The sequence below is a fragment of the Leptodactylus fuscus genome, chromosome 3, assembly GCF_031893055.1.
Source record: "Leptodactylus fuscus isolate aLepFus1 chromosome 3, aLepFus1.hap2, whole genome shotgun sequence".
Taxonomy (NCBI): Eukaryota; Metazoa; Chordata; class Amphibia; order Anura; family Leptodactylidae; genus Leptodactylus; species Leptodactylus fuscus.
The window spans coordinates 242,105,009-242,123,867 of record NC_134267.1 but is presented as its reverse complement, the minus strand read 5'-3'; the positions used below and the strand labels follow the sequence as shown (position 1 = coordinate 242,123,867).

Here is an 18,859-nt window from a genome sequence, read left to right as displayed (position 1 = left end):
TGGTAGTAATTGGCGGTTTATACATCCTATCTCTCCTGGTAGTAGTTGGCGGTATATACATCCTATCTCTCCTGGTAGTAGTTGGCGGTATATACATCCTATCTCTCCTGGTAGTAGTTGGCGGTATATACATCCTATCTCTCCTGGTAGTAGTTGGCGGTATATACATCCTATCTCTCCTGGTAGTAGTTGGCGGTATATACATCCTATCTCTCCTGGTAGTAGTTGGCGGTATATACATCCTATCTCTCCTGGTAGTAGTTGGCGGTATATACATCCTATCTCTCCTGGTAGTAGTTGGCGGTATATACATCCTATCTCTCCTGGTAGTAGTTGGCGGTATATACATCCTATCTCTCCTGGTAGTAGTTGGCGGTATATACATCCTATCTCTCCTGGTAGTAGTTGGCGGTATATACATCCTATCTCTCCTGGTAGTAGTTGGCGGTATATACATCCTATCTCTCCTGGTAGTAGTTGGCGGTATATACACCCTATCTCTCCTGGTAGTAGTTGGCGGTATATACACCCTATCTCTCCTGGTAGTAGTTGGCGGTATATACATCCTATCTCTCCTGGTAGTAGTTGGCGGTATATACATCCTATCTCTCCTGGTAGTAGTTGGCGGTATATACATCCTATCTCTCCTGGTAGTAGTTGGCGGTATATACATCCTATCTCTCCTGGTAGTAGTTGGCGGTATATACATCCTATCTCTCCTGGTAGTAGTTGGCGGTATATACACCCTATCTCTCCTGGTAGTAGTTGGCGGTATATACATCCTATCTCTCCTGGTAGTAGTTGGCGGTATATACATCCTATCTCTCCTGGTAGTAGTTGGCGGTATATACATCCTATCTCTCCTGGTAGTAGTTGGCGGTATATACATCCTATCTCTCCTGGTAGTAGTTGGCGGTATATACATCCTATCTCTCCTGGTAGTAGTTGGCGGTATATACATTCTCTCTGAATGATCTGTGACAATTACACAATTATCTTCTTCTCCGGCCTTCGGGGACCGGCATTTAATAATCTTTGCGGCACCGGCAGCCTCGTCTCCGGGGGATGGGCTGTCATCTCAGCTCAGTGCACCATGACTGATCGCAGTGCCTGGAGATTATCCACTACTATATAGGGCACGGGGGACACCGAAAATAACCACAAGTACATGAGAACCCAGGAGTCACTGACAACTGCTGGAATGTCATAGACAGTGCAACTGTGACCCTCAGTAACCCCATAATCCTGGGTGACAACCAGTATGGCCTCTGTCACAGTCTCACATAGGTTGTCACCAGCTGTATCATGTGTCCTTCTATTCTGAGCAGTCAGGTATCTTTTACCTGTGATCTCCCCCAATTCACTGCCTAGGAAGAGGTGATAGGTCCGACCTTGGATGTGACTGTATTGGAGTACATTCACTTTGCTTCACCTCTGCTAGGCATCTTCGTGGTGTCCAGGGGTCCCCTGGTGCCCTCTGGCGTTCCTAAAGTGTCTTAAGGTCAATGTTAAAGCCTTTGATTTGGCCTCAGTGGTCACATGGGGTGCGCCAATATCATGGCACCCAGCATCATGGTGTTGGCGCACTCACGTCGTCTAGAGACTGTTAGAGGATACCGGGGGTTGCAGGACACCATCAGGCCAGGTGAGTATCACTGTTTGTTGTTTCTACTCCGCTCCCTTTGGCCCCAACTTAGTATAATTTGGGGTCTGAGGAGACCTCATAGTATAATAATAGCACTAATGGGTTTGTGCCCAACAGGTTTCATCCAAAATGAGCCAGCGGGCCGAACCTCACAAATGGTTAACAAAATGAACCTCATGAGATTTCTCCACCTCTGATCTGGAGATCCACTGAAAAAGTAAAACCTCTCAGGAGGACATTATGGGATCAGTCCCCATGTTAGGAGCAGCTACAGAGTTATTGGCTGATGCCCAGGCCATTAGATTGGCTGCCCATGACGGGGCCTTATCTCGTATCTCGGGGAGCCTTGTGGATGAGGTCTCGGAAAATACTGCATACAAGATCTAAAAATGAACTATGTGCTACAACGTTACAGGAGGACAAGTTTTGGGCCTTCCCTGGATGAGATCTTAAAAAAGGCATCTGATAAAAGAAAGGATTCCCAGAAGATAGAACGTGCAAATGTCCAGTCGAGGGTCTATAAGGAGTAGATGAGGAGGGAGAGAAAACCAACAAAATCCTCCTTAACCCCCATCATTGTTCCAACATCTCGTACAAAGAATAACTTTTTGGTTGGGAAAGTTGTAAAGGTTTTGTCCAGGAACAAAGGTAACCATTCAGGAGGGCCTGAGGAGGGTCTTCTATTCCTCCTGGTTTGGGGTGACCTCCTCACCTTCCCCTTCCGCCTAGGACAGGACTTTTTGGACTTCTATCCATGCTTGAGTCAGGAGTGCTGGATCCTGATGATCGGAGAGAGGTCGGCCATTTTTCAACGCCTTGGGTCCTATTGAATAATTATAAACTTGACGTTTCTGAACATGAAGACATGAAATTCAAAATGGAGAACCTAATATCCTCCTCCCCTGATTCCTTGGATATTTATTACCACATTCCACTCATCTCCTAAGATTCTTCACATCTGCGGTTCAAGCTTTAGGACGATGGTTCTCAGCTAAGAACCTCTGGTCTATATCACATGTGATCTGAACTGTCCAGCCTGCGGGGTTAGGGTTATTCGTAGAGGCTGAAGGACGTCTCTGGTCACATCACAACCCCCGGGACCATCAGCTGCCATAACCTGGGACAGCCAAATGAATTAACAGCCCCTTGGACAACCCCTCTAAAAATCTTGTAGTCTTTAGTTAAAGCCTTGTGAGCGGGGTGTTGTCTATGGGATGTCGTGGAAATTGGCGGTAAGATCGAGCAGGACGCTTACTATTCCTGCTCCCTTTTTAGCCTCACAAAATAATGTGAGACCATAATTTGGTGTTGATTTTGGAAGTGGAATTCTGCCTCGTGAGCACAGACTTACTTTACCTCCTTAGGCCTCATTCACACGCCAGCGACGGATCTGATGTCCATAAAAATGGCCGTGAACGTTCTTTTTGCATCTGCTCTGCTCCGTTTTTGATGGCCGTTTGTCAACCATTGTGCATCAGCTTATAATGGGCTGTTACATAACAGGCGAATTTCATTGTTTCCAACGGACATAACTCAGACGTCAATCCTTAAAAACCAATCCCTTGATTTCTATTGGGTCTGTTTTTCCATGAAAATTGGCAAAGACGGAGCACGTTGGTTTTTCTAACTATCCGCTTTCTCTGTCCCTCACTCATTCACTCTGTTTTTACTATGGCCATGCCCGTATTAAAGACACTTCCCCGTACATTCTCCTGCCATCTAGTATTTTGTCGAGTTGAGTGAATGGGCCCAGGTGAGGGCTGTCTCTGGGGGTTTCAGCTGATTATTCGTGACAGTCTCACATGGCGTCAGAGCCCAGGTGTCTGGTATAATGGCGCTCTGTGCTGGGATGCCTTCTGACTGTCAGTATGTGAATGAGGCCCCTGGGAGGCGCTATCTCTCTCTCTCTCTAAATGACACTAAACATAAGTAGAGTTTACTCAGTGGACACTTACCTCACACTGAAGTGGCCAATCAGGGCCAGGAAGGGGGTATGAGGAGGGCTATTAAAGGCATGAGCAAGGATGGGGGTCCGTGAGGAGAGGAGAATGTATGTGGTGTATAACAAGGGTATCACTGAAGGCGAGAGGCAAAAATCAGACAGACTCAGTATTACAGGGGCAGTTATTGACTAAGCGCTGAGTCTTGGGGCAGTGACTGTAGGGAGTAGGTGTTGGCTCAAGCATGGTCTATTATAGGCAGTAGTTGCATAGAAAAGGGAAGCTGCAGTTAGTGGTGGTCTTGTGAGAAGAGCGGTCACTGGAGAGGGGCCGTGTCTGGGGGCAATTGTTGGCAGCAGTGGATGTTTTAGGTTGGGTTTTGCAGTGGTAGTTGGAGAGGAGAAGCATGTGAGGGACAGATATAGCTTAGATACAGTGTGTGGGGGAAAAATTGAAGGAAAAGTATATTTTACCTATTGGGGGTTTGAAAACCATCGGGGGTACAACGATGGACGAGCCTTGGATCCGGACTGTGCAGAGGCTCTTTTACCCCATCATGTGTGTGTTTGGGATGCCTGGTGAGTGTACGTGGTTTCATGGTGACATGGTGTGACCGAGCTCCTAAGACCACCACAATGCGGGAACCACCAACACTGGAGTTTTGCCCTTCAGTGGCTCTTGTATGCCAGTATCTCGAGTTACCGATTTGCCAAGAAAGCTCAGCAATTTTCCTTAAATGGGTTTTTCCAGGTCAATGATATGAATGATTTATTAGTCTGACAGCCGGGACCCATGTCGATCAGCTGTTTAAAGAGCTTGTGCCATTTCGGTGAGCTACCCGTCCTTTCCTTAGGACAGTGACATTGTGCCCATTAGTCACAAATAGGTACTATTCCGTTATCGGGCCAGCAGCAGCGCAGTTCAGCAGCAGCTTTCGGGACAGCAGTTCAGCAGCGGGAATTACAATGACATCCGAGGACTGCTGGCCCGATGCTTGTGCCCAGTAACCAGTACATCGATGACCCCCCTCCCCCATCCTTCTCCTCCTGCCAGTGCTGCCCCCCAGCTCTCCTTACATCTTCCCCGTACCCTCTCCCCGCCACACGACTAGGCCTCACCTCAGCGCTAGTACCGAGACCGAAAGGAAAGACACCGGGGCTCAATCCAGGCCCTGACAAGAAACACGCCGACTATAGGAACGGTGAGCTACAGCGAGCCGGAGGGACAAACTTTCTGCAGCGTCCGGCGGCTATCTAGTAGCATTCATTGCTCAAGATTTACGGTGAGGCCTATTACAGGGAGAGGGTACGGGGCAGATGTAAGAAGAGCTGGGGGGCAGCACTGGAAGGAAGAGGAGGATGAGGGCATCGATCGATGTACTGCCTACTACACACAAGCACGGCCTCTATCATCGGGCCAGCATCGGCTTAGTCATGTGGCGGGGAGAGGGTACGGGGTAGATGTAAGGAGAGCTGGGGGGCAGCACTGGAAGGAGGAGGAGATGGAGGGGGGGTCATTGATGTACTGGCTACTGGGCACAAGCATCGGGCCAGCAGTCCTCGGATGTCATTGTAATTCCCGCTGCTGAACTGAACTGCTGTCCCGAAAGCTGGTGCTGAAATGCGCTGCTGCTGGCCCGATAACGGAATAGTACCCACAAATATATGGGGCTCAGATGCCAAACCAAGCACAATCACTATGCGATGGATGGCACTGTGCTAATCAGTGAAGAGGCCATAGCACTTGTCCAACTTCTGCAGCCCCTTTATTCACGCGGCCTGATGTTGATGACCTATCCTAAGGACAGGAGATCAATATCATAGTCCTGGAGAAGCCTTTAACATTTTTGTTATGTGTAGTAAGAAGGATTTTTTACAACTTTTCTGGAAGGTCTCCCTTAACTGCAAAAAAGATATACTGCTTGTGCTGATAATTTTGAATCAGTGACTGGCGGTATTATCGCTGCATTCTGAAATATTGGGGGCTCGTTCGGGATATCAATATATGTGGCGGCAGCAAATGCTAAATCAGTTTGACCCTCTATGGATAAAGCGGGTTTGTCCCATGGCAGTACTGTTAAAGGGGTGTGGTTATATATAACGCTTTATAGATACAGATGGGGGTGTATTTATCAATAGTAGTCCACAACTTCTCTATTTACGCCAAAATTTCCAGTGAACAGTGTTTCCAACATATTTATGAACATCAATTCCTATAACTCACACCAGAAAACTGGGATGTCTGATAGGGATTGTGGCAAACGTGCATCAATATCGGCAGAAAACCGCACTATGTACAATAAATCAGATGGGGGCATCTGCCATGAGCATTGCCACATTACAGCACCAAAACGATTGTAGACAACCAAGGAGAATCTCTGGAGTTATTCCAATGATTCTGTTCTTTGGTTCTGGGTCATTGTGTGGATCTTTCCGTATACCCTTCATATAGTCACCTCCTTTCTTACTACAATGGGTTGGTGGTCTCTCAAGATTACAATCTGATTTTCTTTATTGTTTGTCTGCCTTGTCTTGCCTACAACAGATTATTTATGGGCAAGTTATTAGGACCGACCTCCTGCCCATACATGAATTACGGATAGGGTTGAGCCGATCTTGAGATTTCAGGATCAATTTTAAAATCCGATTTCCGATCATTTTCCAGCCGATCTCGATCATGAAATTTGCTCGATCGCGATCGGAATCCGATCTTTTCCAATCCCGATTGCTCAACTCTAGTCAATGTTTCTCTATGGGAAAAGTCACTTTTAGGGTTGAGCCGATCTTAAGATAACCTCCGACCGCGATCAGCCTGGAAAAGATCAGGATCAGAATTCTGATCCCGATCGTGAAATTTACTCGATCGCCGATCGGAATCTGATCTTTTCCGATCCCGATCACTCAACCCCAATTATGGAACGTTCTTTTGATTACTAATCCTCGTTCTATGTCCTTCGAGGGTTTATGCACTTGAGGGGTTCTCTTGTTTTTAGCTATTGTTATAGATATCACAGTGATTGGTTATTGTGTCCATTCTTAATGATATAGTGACAGCTACAACAACCCACCACTACTAGTCCTGGCTTTTTCACGCTCCTGAGCGGCACATCTGCCTAGTTATGGTAGACTTGTCATTCAAATGTCAAGAAAAGACGGGTAACAACTTCTATAGCAGCTGTCATGGTGATACCACTAGAATCAGATGTTTTTACAAGAAGGAGGAGGATTGGATCTCAGCTCAGGTAAAAGCAGAAACATTCGCTGGTGTTCCCTTATTAGTAAGCCATTCCTATGGTACTACAAGTCTAAGCATGTCCAGCAGCCTGATCAGTCACCCCAGCAGAGACTTTGGGATAGCTGACTCACATTTCAGGTAACATTGTGCGAGGTTTGTTCCCATGGGGCAGATGTGTAGTTACCTGGAGGACCCCGTGTAACAGCTCTACTACAGAGCACCCCCACCCCCTGGGTGCTGACGGCACCGGCACAATTAATGTACAAGAATAGTCTTGTCTGGCTCGGGAATGTCAGCGCTTCAGGTGTACACAATTACTAATGGGGCTGCACAGGTGGAAGTCTCTGTCAGTTACCAAAACCCCTCAGTCTTCGCAGCCATACAAGAAAGCAGGACAGCTACACAGTCCAGTCCCATTAATGTGACCACCTGTCACAATCCAGAATAACCCCCTTTGGCAGAGCGGACGGCTGCGAGACGTGCAGGAAGAGAGGGGATGTTGTGATGATGTCACTGGGATGTTGAGCCATGCCGACTCCAGTGCCGTGGCCAGCTGCGCTAGGTTACGCGGTTGAGCGTCCATGGCGCGAACATCCCGATCGAGGTGGTCCCACAGATTCTCGATTGGGTTCAAGTCCGGGGAATTTGTTGGCCAAGCGAGTACGGTAAACTCATTCTGGTGCTCCTCGGACCACGCACGTACACTGCGAGCTTTAGGACACGTCGCATTGTCCTGCTGGTAGATGAGGAAAAACAATTCACATGTAGGGGTGAACATGGTCCGCAAGGATAGAAGCATACTTGTGCTGATCCATCGTGCCTTCCACAATGATGAGTGCACCCAGATGGCCGATGACACGTGCCTTCTGTGATTGGTTATTTAACGTTGACGTCAAAAGTAGGCGGTGCTCAGATTAATAGGACTGGACTGTGTATATAGCAGATCATCCTGCAATGAGGTCATTAATGGTAAACAGGAGATCCCAGGAATCCAATATCTTTATCTCTGTAGTCCCCACCTTCTTGGCCCCAAGCTTCATTTCTCCACCTTCTCCTTCAGGGGGTTCTAGGATGAGCCGATGTCTGTAGTCGCTGAGATCTCTGTCTTATAAAGTTGATCTGTTGACTGATCAGTTTTTCTTCTCTTGTAGCCAGCCTGATGACCATGGCCGTACTGTGGAAGGGGAACCTGGACATGTCCAAGTCCATCATATACTACCTGGTGGCCCTAGCAGTGGCCAATCTCCTACTCATCCTCGTGGTAACAGTTTTTCGGGATATCTTCTACTTCTACGTGGACATTACTCTGTGGTGGCCGGAGCCCTCCTGCGGGGTCAGTAACTGGATCTATTTCACATGTGTCTACTCCCTCATCTGGCTCACGGTGGCCTTCTCCGTTGACCGTTATATCATTGTATGTTGTATGAAGCTGAAGCTCAGGTTCTGTAAGCCCTCGGTCACGCGGTGGGTCATCATTAGCGTGTACGTATGTGCATTCTTTGTAGCCATGCCGACCTTGTGGATGTATGTACCGGTCCGTACCACTAAACCAGATGGGACCCTCTTTCATATTTGTTCCCTACATCGCAACCTGAGTTCGATACCTTTCCTGTCAGTCTACGACCACATTCAGACCACGGTTTGGATAGTTTTCCCGCTGGTTTCATTAGTACTGACCAATGGCTTGACTGTCTGGCACATCAGTTTGACCACCAAGGTACGACTAGGCCTGAAGGGCTCATTCACTGGGAAGCAAATAGAAGATCCGGAGGTGGCGAGGAGAAAAAAGTCTGTAACTCTCCTGGCAATGATTTCCATCTCGTTTCTGGTTCACTGGCTGCCTAAAATGGTTGTCAAAGTGGTGGAAAGGTTCACGTATCCACCGGTCAACCGCTACGACTTCTACCATCCAGTCAACGTGGTGAGGATGTTGTGTAACATGCTGATTGTCTTCAGCTCATTCAGTAATCTGTGTATCTACTCCCTCACCGTCACCAAATTCAGGGAGGAACTGTTCAGAGGTGCCAAATTTACCATTGGTTACCTCTGCAACAATCCTCGCTCGCCCTTCCTTCCACGCAAACCTACAGAAATCTTCACGATACAAGACACCACGAAGCTGACGGCCGCTATGGAAAACAGATAAAAGGTGGACTGTACTCGTGTGACCGGAGAACGTCTCATCTCAGTTAGCCAGATCGCTGACGGAACTCCAGACACGGTAATGACACGGGACCCGGTATCTCACTAGAGATGTTACGAAGGCAAAACGTGCGGACAACGGACAGGCATAAATGCGTATGGACGCAAGAAATGATCAGACTCAATGGTAACGGATGTGGGTGGGGTGGGGGGAGTGACAGTATGGAGCATATACAGTACCATCCTCCAGGAGGCGCAGCTGCACCATGAGATACGGGGTCCACTGCTATGTAATGCTGGCTACCCTAGGACATGGCGTATACCATATCACTGTCCTGTAGTGTGCAACTTGCTGAATAAACATGTCCCCTGCTTCTGAAGTATTGATATGAACTGCAGAGGTTTTTCACAGAATAATGACCACAGGGGGCGCTGTATGACTGGCACTATTACGTTATTATTGTTTGATGACAGCTCTGATACATGATTCACTGACAGGAGGAGCAATACAATAAGCGAATCGTAAGCCAAGCCACTAGTCAACTGTGGGCCGACAACCCGAGACAAATCCAACCTAAAACCAGTCACATGCTGATGTCGGCCATTGAGGTCCTGCAATCTTCTTCAGGCGTCTATACGCCGGCTGCAGGCTACAATGTCTTTCTGGGTAGTCTCAATCTTTCTGTTTAACCCCTGCGTGTTGTTGATAACCATCATGTGACTGGTTATAGTGAGATCGGGGGTCACCGTATAGAGCCCCCGGAGTAAAGTATTACTGGTACATGAGGGTGGCCACATGACAGTCAATATGGCGACAGGAAGTGGCTTCGAGGGCGTGTAGATGATATGTAGACCACACCACTGTGGAGTATGAGCCGTGACCGGGCAGTCAATCCTCTCCTCAGCTTCTTCATAGATTCGGGAGGGTGGGCGCCATCTTTAGCTTCCTCTGAATGTTCCCTACCTCGTTGCGGCACTGTTGCTCCCTCAGCAGCTGCTTGTTCTTGTCTTCGAGCCTTTTCTTCTGGACTTGTAGAAGTCGGTATTGCTGGATGAGCTGGAGCAGTTCTTGTCTCAGGTTCTGGTTTTCCTCCTTGACCTTGGTGCTGACCTCCTGCAGGGCCTTCCTGGCCTCCTCCTGGGCTTTCTGGGTAAGCTGGGTGAGTTGCTGCTCTGAGTTTTTCTGACATTGATTTTTCTCACGCAGGAAGGCGCTCTTCACCCGTAGCAGGGCCTCGGCATGCTTCCCACGATGGGCCATGACTTCATCTTCCAGACGTTTGATGAGGGAGACTTGCTCCTTCTGAAGCTCTCTCATGGGCTCCAGTTCTTGCAGCTCCTTCCTCAGGTTGGCGAGTTCAGCTTCTCTCCTGAGCAGAAGGTCCCTTAATTCCTTTTCTTCAGCAGAGAACTTAGACTCAAGTTCTTCTTTCTGCTGCTGAATGTTCTGCAGCTCCCGCTGGTTCTGGTCGTTCAGGCTGATGATGACGTCTTGGCGTCGCTGGCTTCTCTTGCTCATGTACAGAAGATATTCCTGGCTCTCCACCCGGACCTTCTCAGCCTCTTCTTGAAGGAACTCGTTCTCTCTCCGTAGCTGCTCCAGTCGTCTTCTCAGTCCGTCTTGTTCTGCCACCAGCTGGTTGTGTTCATCCTGCAGCCGAGCCTCCCGCTCGCTCACCACAACCTCCTTTACCTCACATCCCTCCTCTGAAGGTTCAGGGGCTTCACGTTTGGAGGATTTAGATGGTTTCCCTGGTGACTTTTTCTTTGGTGGCATCTGTAAATTACACAAGGTAGGTGAATTCTAGACCACTAGACCATCTGGCCACCTATTATCTCGGTGTACAGTCAGCCAATATACGATTATCCCAATATATTATTAACCCTATGATAACAATGTACTACCCTGTGAATGAACTACGAGAGCATTCACATCATATAGTGCGGGGATCCCAAAAACTACAGAACTTACTGAAGCCCGAGACAATACAGGCATACAAACATGCGAAAAGTATAAGCGGGGCCCTCACCGAGGTACTTCCTTATCATAGTCCTTTATTTCATCCTTCTTAAAACAGATTGCACAGGAAGAGAGGAAAAGCAAAGCGACGGCCGTTTCGTGCACACAGCACTTCGTCAGGCGTGTACAGGAATATAGGCCACTATGGAAGTTTTATTTTACCTTTAACCCATTAGTGAACCTGAGCCCGATCCCCAAACATCTCTCACCCAACTACAATTTCAGGGATCAGCGCAAACTCCAATCCTGGACATTTAACCCCTTAAAAAGTGATGACAAGTGTAAATTTTATAAAAAAAAAAATCAAAAAAAAAAAAAAAGAATTTGGGTATCAGTGTCCGAAAATTGTTGAACTATAATAATAATAATAACAACATTTTTATTTAAATTATTCATCTCGCACAGTGAGGACGTTACCAGAGAACTCGACAGGATGGAAGGTGTCGGGGAGAACAGGATGGAAGGTGTCGGGGGGAACAGGATGGAAGGTGTCGGGGGGAACAGGATGGAAGGTGTCAGGGGGAACAGGATGAAAGGTGTCGGGGAGAACAGGATGGAAGGTGTCGGGGAGAACAGGATGAAAGGTGTCGGGGGGAACAGGATGGAAGGTGTCGGGGGGAACAGGATGAAAGGTGTCGGGGGGAACAGGATGAAAGGTGTCGGGGGGAACAGGATGGAAGGTGTCGGAGGGAACAGGATGAAAGGTGTCGGGGGGAACAGGATGGAAGGTGTCGGGGGGAACAGGATGAAAGGTGTCGGGGGGAACAGGATGAAAGGTGTCGAGGGGAACAGGATGGAAGGTGTCGGGGGGAACAGGATGGAAGGTGTCGGGGGGAACAGGATGAAAGGTGTCGGGGGGAACAGGATGGAAGGTGTCGGGGGGAACAGGATGGAAGGTGTCGGGGGGAACAGGATGGAAGGTGTCAGGGGGGAACAGGATGGAAGGTGTCGGGGGGAACAGGATGGAAGGTGTCGGGGGGAACAGGATGAAAGGTGTCGGGGGGAACAGGATGGAAGGTGTCGGGGGGAACAGGATGAAAGGTGTCGGGGGGAACAGGATGGAAGGTGTCGGGGGGAACAGGATGGAAGGTGTCGGGGGGAACAGGATGGAAGGTGTCGGGGGGAACAGGATGGAAGGTGTCGGGGGGAACAGGATGGAAGGTGTCAGAGGGAACAGGATGGAAGGTGTCGGGGAGAACAGGATGGAAGGTGTCGGGGGGCACAGGATGGAAGGTGTCGGGGGGAACAGGATGGAAGGTGTCGGGGGGAACAGGATGGAAGGTGTCGGGGGGCACAGGATGGAAGGTGTCGGGGGGCACAGGATGGAAGGTGTCGGGGGGAACAGGATGGAAGGTGTCGGGGGGAACAGGATGGAAGGTGTCGGGGGGAACAGGATGGAAGGTGTCGGGGGGAACAGGATGGAAGGTGTCGGGGGGAACAGGATGGAAGGTGTCGGGGGGAACAGGATGGAAGGTGTCAGAGGGAACAGGATGGAAGGTGTCGGGGAGAACAGGATGGAAGGTGTCGGGGGGCACAGGATGGAAGGTGTCGGGGGGAACAGGATAAAAGATGTCGGGGGGAACAGGATGGAAGGTGTCGGGGGGCACAGGATGGAAGGTGTCGGGGGGAACAGGATGAAAGGTGTCGGGGGGAACAGGATGAAAGGTGTCGGGGGGAACAGGATGGAAGGTGTCAGAGGGAACAGGATGGAAGGTGTCGGGGAGAACAGGATGGAAGGTGTCGGGGGGCACAGCATGGAAGGTGTCGGGGGGAACAGGATGGAAGGTGTCGGGGGGAACAGGATGGAAGGTGTCAGGGGGAACAGGATGGAAGGTGTCGGGGAGAACAGGATGGAAGGTGTCGGGGGGCACAGGATGGAAGGTGTCGGGGGGAACAGGATGAAAGGTGTCGGGGGTAACAGGATGGAAGGTGTCGGGGGGCACAGGATGGAAGGTGTCGGGGGGAACAGGATGGAAGGTGTCGGGGGGAACAGGATGGAAGGTGTCGGGGAGAACAGGATGGAAGGTGTCGGGGGGCACAGGATGGAAGGTGTCGGGGGGAACAGGATGACAGGTGTCGGGGGGAACAGGATGGAAGGTGTCGGGGGGCACAGGATGAAAGGTGTCGGGGGGAACAGGATGAAAGGTGTCGGGGGGAACAGGATGGAAGGTGTCAGAGGGAACAGGATGGAAGGTGTCGGGGAGAACAGGATGGAAGGTGTCGGGGGGCACAGGATGGAAGGTGTCGGGGGGAACAGGATGGAAGGTGTCGGGGGAACAGGATGGAAGGTGTCGGGGGGAACAGGATGGAAGGTGTCAGGGGGAACAGGATGGAAGGTGTCGGGGAGAACAGGATGGAAGGTGTCGGGGGGCACAGGATGGAAGGTGTCGGGGGGCACAGGATGGAAGGTGTCGGGGGAACAGGATGGAAGGTGTCGGGGGGCACAGGATGGAAGGTGTCGGGGGGAACAGGATGGAAGGTGTCGGGGAGAACAGGATGGAAGGTGTCGGGGGGCACAGGATAGAAGGTGTCGGGGGGAACAGGATGGAAGGTGTCGGGGGGAACAGGATGGAAGGTGTCAGGGGGAACAGGATGGAAGGTGTCGGGGAGAACAGGATGGAAGGTGTCGGGGGGCACAGGATGGAAGGTGTCGGGGGGAACAGGATGGAAGGTGTCAGGGGGAACAGGATGAAAGGTGTCGGGGTGCACAGGATGGAAGGTGTCGGGGGGAACAGGATGGAAGGTGTCAGAGGGAACAGGATGGAAGGTGTCGGGGGGAACAGGATGGAAGGTGTCAGAGGGAACAGGATGGAAGGTGTCGGGGAGAACAGGATGGAAGGTGTCGGGGGGCACAGGATGGAAGGTGTCGGGGGGAACAGGATGGAAGGTGTCGGGGGGAACAGGATGGAAGGTGTCGGGGGGAACAGGATGGAAGGTGTCGGGGAGAACAGGATGGAAGGTGTCGGGGGGCACAGGATGGAAGGTGTCGGAGGGAACAGGATGGAAGGTGTCGGGGGGCACAGGATGGAAGGTGTCGGGGGGAACAGGATGGAAGGTGTCGGGGGGAACAGGATGGAAGGTGTCGGAGAGAACAGGATGGAAGGTGTCGGGGGGAACAGGATGGAAGGTGTCGGGGGAACAGGATGGAAGGTGTCAGGGGGAACAGGATGAAAGGTGTCGGGGTGCACAGGATGGAAGGTGTCGGGGGGAACAGGATGGAAGGTGTCGGGGGGAACAGGATGGAAGGTATCGGGGGGCACAGGATGGAAGGTGTCGGGGGGCACAGGATGGAAGGTGTCAGGGGGAACAGGATGGAAGGTGTCGGGGGGAACAGGATGGAAGGTGTCAGAGGGAACAGGATGGAAGGTGTCAGGGGGAACAGGATGGAAGGTGTCAGGGGGAACAGGATGGAAGGTGTCAGGGGGAACAGGATGGAAGGTGTCGAGGGGCACAGGATGAAAGGTGTCAGAGGGAACAGGATGGAAGGTGTCGGGGAGAACAGGATGGAAGGTGTCGGGGAGAACAGGATGGAAGGTGTCGGGGGGAACAGGATGGAAGGTGTCGGGGGGAACAGGATGGAAGGTGTCGGGGAGAACAGGATGGAAGGTGTCGGGGGGAACAGGATGGAAGGTGTCGGGGAGAACAGGATGGAAGGTGTCGGGGAGAACAGGATGGAAGGTGTCGGGGGGAACAGGATGGAAGGTGTCGGGGGGAACAGGATGGAAGGTGTCAGAGGGAACAGGATGGAAGGTGTCAGAGGGAACAGGATGGAAGGTGTCAGAGGGAACAGGATGGAAGGTGTCGGGGGGAACAGGATGGAAGGTGTCGGGGGGAACAGGATGGAAGGTGTCGGGGAGAACAGGATGGAAGGTGTCGGGGAGAACAGGATGGAAGGTGTCGGGGAGAACAAGATGGAAGGTGTCGGGGAGAACAGGATGGAAGGTGTCGGGGGGAACAGGATGGAAGGTGTCGGGGGGAACAGGATGGAAGGTGTCAGAGGGAACAGGATGGAAGGTGTCAGAGGGAACAGGATGGAAGGTGTCAGAGGGAACAGGATGGAAGGTGTCGGGGGGCACAGGATGGAAGGTGTCGGGGGGAACAGGATGGAAGGTGTCAGAGGGAACAGGATGGAAGGTGTCGGGGGGAACAGGATGGAAGGTGTCGGGGAGAACAGGATGGAAGGTGTCAGAGGGAACAGGATGGAAGGTGTCGGGGAGAACAGGATGGAAGGTGTCAGGGGGAACAGGATGGAAGGTGTCAGGGGGAACAGGATGAAAGGTGTCGGGGAGAACAGGATGGAAGGTGTCGGGGGGAACAGGATGGAAGGTGTCGGGGGGAACAGGATGGAAGGTGTCGGGGGGAACAGGATGGAAGGTGTCGGGGGGCACAGGATGGAAGGTGTCAGGGGGAACAGGATGGAAGGTGTCGGGGAGAACAGGATGGAAGGTGTCGGGGAGAACAGGATGGAAGGTGTCAGGGGGAACAGGATGGAAGGTGTCGGGGGGAACAGGATGGAAGGTGTCGGGAGAACAGGATGGAAGGTGTCAGGAGGAACAGGATGGAAGGTGTCGGGGGGGAACAGGATGGAAGGTGTCGGGGGGAACAGGATGGAAGGTGTCGGGGGGAACAGGATGGAAGGTGTCAGGGGGAACAGGATGGAAGGTGTCGGGAGAACAGGATGGAAGGTGTCGGGAGAACAGGATGGAAGGTGTCGGGGGGAACAGGATGGAAGGTGTCGGGGAGAACAGGATGGAAGGTGTCGGGGGGAACAGGATGGAAGGTGTCGGGGGGAACAGGATGGAAGGTGTCGGGGGGAACAGGATGGAAGGTGTCGGGGGGAACAGGATGGAAGGTGTCAGGGGGAACAGGATGGAAGGTGTCAGGGGGAACAGGATGGAAGGTGTCAGAGGGAACAGGATGGAAGGTGTCAGGGGGAACAGGATGGAAGGTGTCAGAGGGAACAGGATGAAAGGTGTCGGGGGGAACAGGATGGAAGGTGTCGGGGGGAACAGGATGGAAGGTGTCGGGGGGAACAGGATAGAAGGTGTCAGGGGGAACAGGATGGAAGGTGTCGGGGGAACAGGATGGAAGGTGTCGGGGGGCACAGAATGGAAGGTGTCAGGGGGAACAGGATGGAAGGTGTCGGGGGAACAGGATGGAAGGTGTCGGGGGAACAGGATGGAAGGTGTCAGGGAGAACAGGATGAAAGGTGTCGGGGGGAACAGGATGGAAGGTGTCGGGGGGAACAGGATGGAAGGTGTCAGAGGGAACAGGATGGAAGGTGTCGGGGGGAACAGGATGGAAGGTGTCGGGGGGAACAGGATGGAAGGTGTCAGAGGGAACAGGATGGAAGGTGTCAGAGGGAACAGGATGGAAGGTGTCAGAGGGAACAGGATGGAAGGTGTCGGGGGGCACAGGATGGAAGGTGTCGGGGGGAACAGGATGGAAGGTGTCAGAGGGAACAGGATGGAAGGTGTCGGGGGGAACAGGATGGAAGGTGTCGGGGAGAACAGGATGGAAGGTGTCAGGGGAAACAGGATGGAAGGTGTCAGGGGGAACAGGATGGAAGGTGTCGGGAGAACAGGATGGAAGGTGTCGGGGGGAACAGGATGGAAGGTGTCGGGGAGAACAGGATGGAAGGTGTCGGGGGGAACAGGATGGAAGGTGTCGGGGGGAACAGGATGGAAGGTGTCGGGGGGAACAGGATGGAAGGTGTCGGGGGGAACAGGATGGAAGGTGTCGGGGGGAACAGGATGGAAGGTGTCAGGGGGAACAGGATGGAAGGTGTCAGGGGGAACAGGATGGAAGGTGTCAGAGGGAACAGGATGGAAGGTGTCAGGGGGAACAGGATGGAAGGTGTCAGAGGGAACAGGATGAAAGGTGTCGGGGGGAACAGGATGGAAGGTGTCGGGGGGAACAGGATGGAAGGTGTCGGGGGGAACAGGATAGAAGGTGTCAGGGGGAACAGGATGGAAGGTGTCGGGGGAACAGGATGGAAGGTGTCGGGGGGCACAGAATGGAAGGTGTCAGGGGGAACAGGATGGAAGGTGTCGGGGGAACAGGATGGAAGGTGTCGGGGGAACAGGATGGAAGGTGTCGGGGAGAACAGGATGAAAGGTGTCGGGGGGAACAGGATGGAAGGTGTCGGGGGGAACAGGATGGAAGGTGTCAGAGGGAACAGGATGGAAGGTGTCGGGGGGAACAGGATGGAAGGTGTCAGGGAGAACAGGATGGAAGGTGTCGGGGGGAACAGGATGGAAGGTGTCAGGGGGAACAGGATGGAAGGTGTCAGGGGGAACAGGATGGAAGGTGTCGGGGGAACAGGATGAAAGGTGTCGGGGGGGCACAGGATGGAAGGTGTCGGGGAGAACAGGATGGAAGGTGTCGGGGGGCACAGGATGGAAGGTGTCGGGGGGAACAGGATGGAAGGTGTCGGGGGGAACAGGATGGAAGGTGTCGGGGGGAACAGGATGGAAGGTGTCGGGGAGAACAGGATGGAAGGTGTCAGGGGGCACAGGATGGAAGGTGTCGGGGGGAACAGGATGGAAGGTGTCGGGGGGCACAGAATGGAAGGTGTCAGGGGGAACAGGATGGAAGGTGTCGGGGGAACAGGATGGAAGGTGTCGGGGGAACAGGATGGAAGGTGTCGGGGAGAACAGGATGAAAGGTGTCGGGGGGAACAGGATGGAAGGTGTCGGGGGGAACAGGATGGAAGGTGTCAGAGGGAACAGGATGGAAGGTGTCGGGGGGAACAGGATGGAAGGTGTCAGGGAGAACAGGATGGAAGGTGTCGGGGGGAACAGGATGGAAGGTGTCAGGGGGAACAGGATGGAAGGTGTCAGGGGGAACAGGATGGAAGGTGTCGGGGGAACAGGATGGAAGGTGTCGGGGGGCACAGGATGGAAGGTGTCGGGGAGAACAGGATGGAAGGTGTCGGGGGGCACAGGATGGAAGGTGTCGGGGGGAACAGGATGGAAGGTGTCGGGGGGAACAGGATGGAAGGTGTCAGGGGGAACAGGATGGAAGGTGTCGGGGAGAACAGGATGGAAGGTGTCAGGGGGCACAGGATGGAAGGTGTCGGGGGGAACAGGATGGAAGGTGTCGGGGGGCACAGGATGGAAGGTGTCGGGGGGAACAGGATGGAAGGTGTCGGGGAGAACAGGATGGAAGGTGTCAGGGGGAACAGGATGGAAGGTGTCAGGGGGAACAGGATGGAAGGTGTCAGGGGGAACAGGATGAAAGGTGTCGGGGTGCACAGGATGGAAGGTGTCAGGGGGAACAGGATGGAAGGTGTCGGGGGGAACAGGATGGAAGGTATCGGGGGGCACAGGATGGAAGGTGTCGGGGGGCACAGGATGGAAGGTGTCGGGGGGAACAGGATGGAAGGTGTCAGGGGGAACAGGATGGAAGGTGTCGGGGGGAACAGGATGGAAGGTGTCGGGGGGAACAGGATAGAAGGTGTCAGGGGGAACAGGATGGAAGGTGTCGGGGGAACAGGATGGAAGGTGTCGGGGGGCACAGAATGGAAGGTGTCAGGGGGAACAGGATGGAAGGTGTCGGGGGAACAGGATGGAAGGTGTCGGGGGAACAGGATGGAAGGTGTCGGGGAGAACAGGATGAAAGGTGTCGGGGGGAACAGGATGGAAGGTGTCGGGGGGAACAGGATGGAAGGTGTCAGAGGGAACAGGATGGAAGGCGTCGGGGGGAACAGGATGGAAGGTGTCAGGGAGAACAGGATGGAAGGTGTCGGGGGGAACAGGATGGAAGGTGTCAGGGGGAACAGGATGGAAGGTGTCAGGGGGAACAGGATGGAAGGTGTCGGGGGAACAGGATGGAAGGTGTCGGGGGGCACAGGATGGAAGGTGTCGGGGAGAACAG

At 52.6% G+C, this 18,859-nt stretch overlaps 2 protein-coding genes across 3 annotated transcripts in view; one reads left to right on the top strand and one right to left on the bottom strand.

Moving 5' to 3' along the window:
- The first annotated feature begins 4,093 nt into the window (after positions 1–4,093).
- Positions 4,094–8,965, top strand: LOC142198683 (putative G-protein coupled receptor 139). The gene is made up of 2 exons (XM_075269711.1): positions 4,094–4,163; positions 7,971–8,965. The coding sequence occupies exons 1-2, from the start codon at positions 4,094–4,096 to the stop codon at positions 8,963–8,965; spliced, it is 1,065 nt and encodes a 354-aa protein (XP_075125812.1).
- A 476-nt stretch (positions 8,966–9,441) lies between these two features.
- CCDC121 (coiled-coil domain containing 121) overlaps positions 9,442–18,859 on the bottom strand; it is a 47,272-nt gene continuing 37,854 nt past the window's right edge. For both annotated transcript variants that reach the window (XM_075266852.1, XM_075266853.1), the window contains exon 2: positions 9,442–10,738. In XM_075266852.1, coding sequence (XP_075122953.1) covers positions 9,872–10,738 — 867 coding nt within the window. In that variant the 3' untranslated portion in view covers positions 9,442–9,871. The remainder of the gene's footprint in view (positions 10,739–18,859) is intronic.

What these genes read in the sequence shown, in the direction of transcription:
- LOC142198683 (XM_075269711.1), top strand. Translation starts at nt 4,094, where the DNA reads ATGGACGAGCCTTGGATCCGGACTGTGCAGAGGCTCTTTTACCCCATC. An exon ending in GTGTGTGTTTGGGATGCCTG is followed by an intron (nt 4,164 to 7,970) that starts GTGAGTGTACGT and finishes CTTCTCTTGTAG; the next exon opens with CCAGCCTGATGACCATGGCC.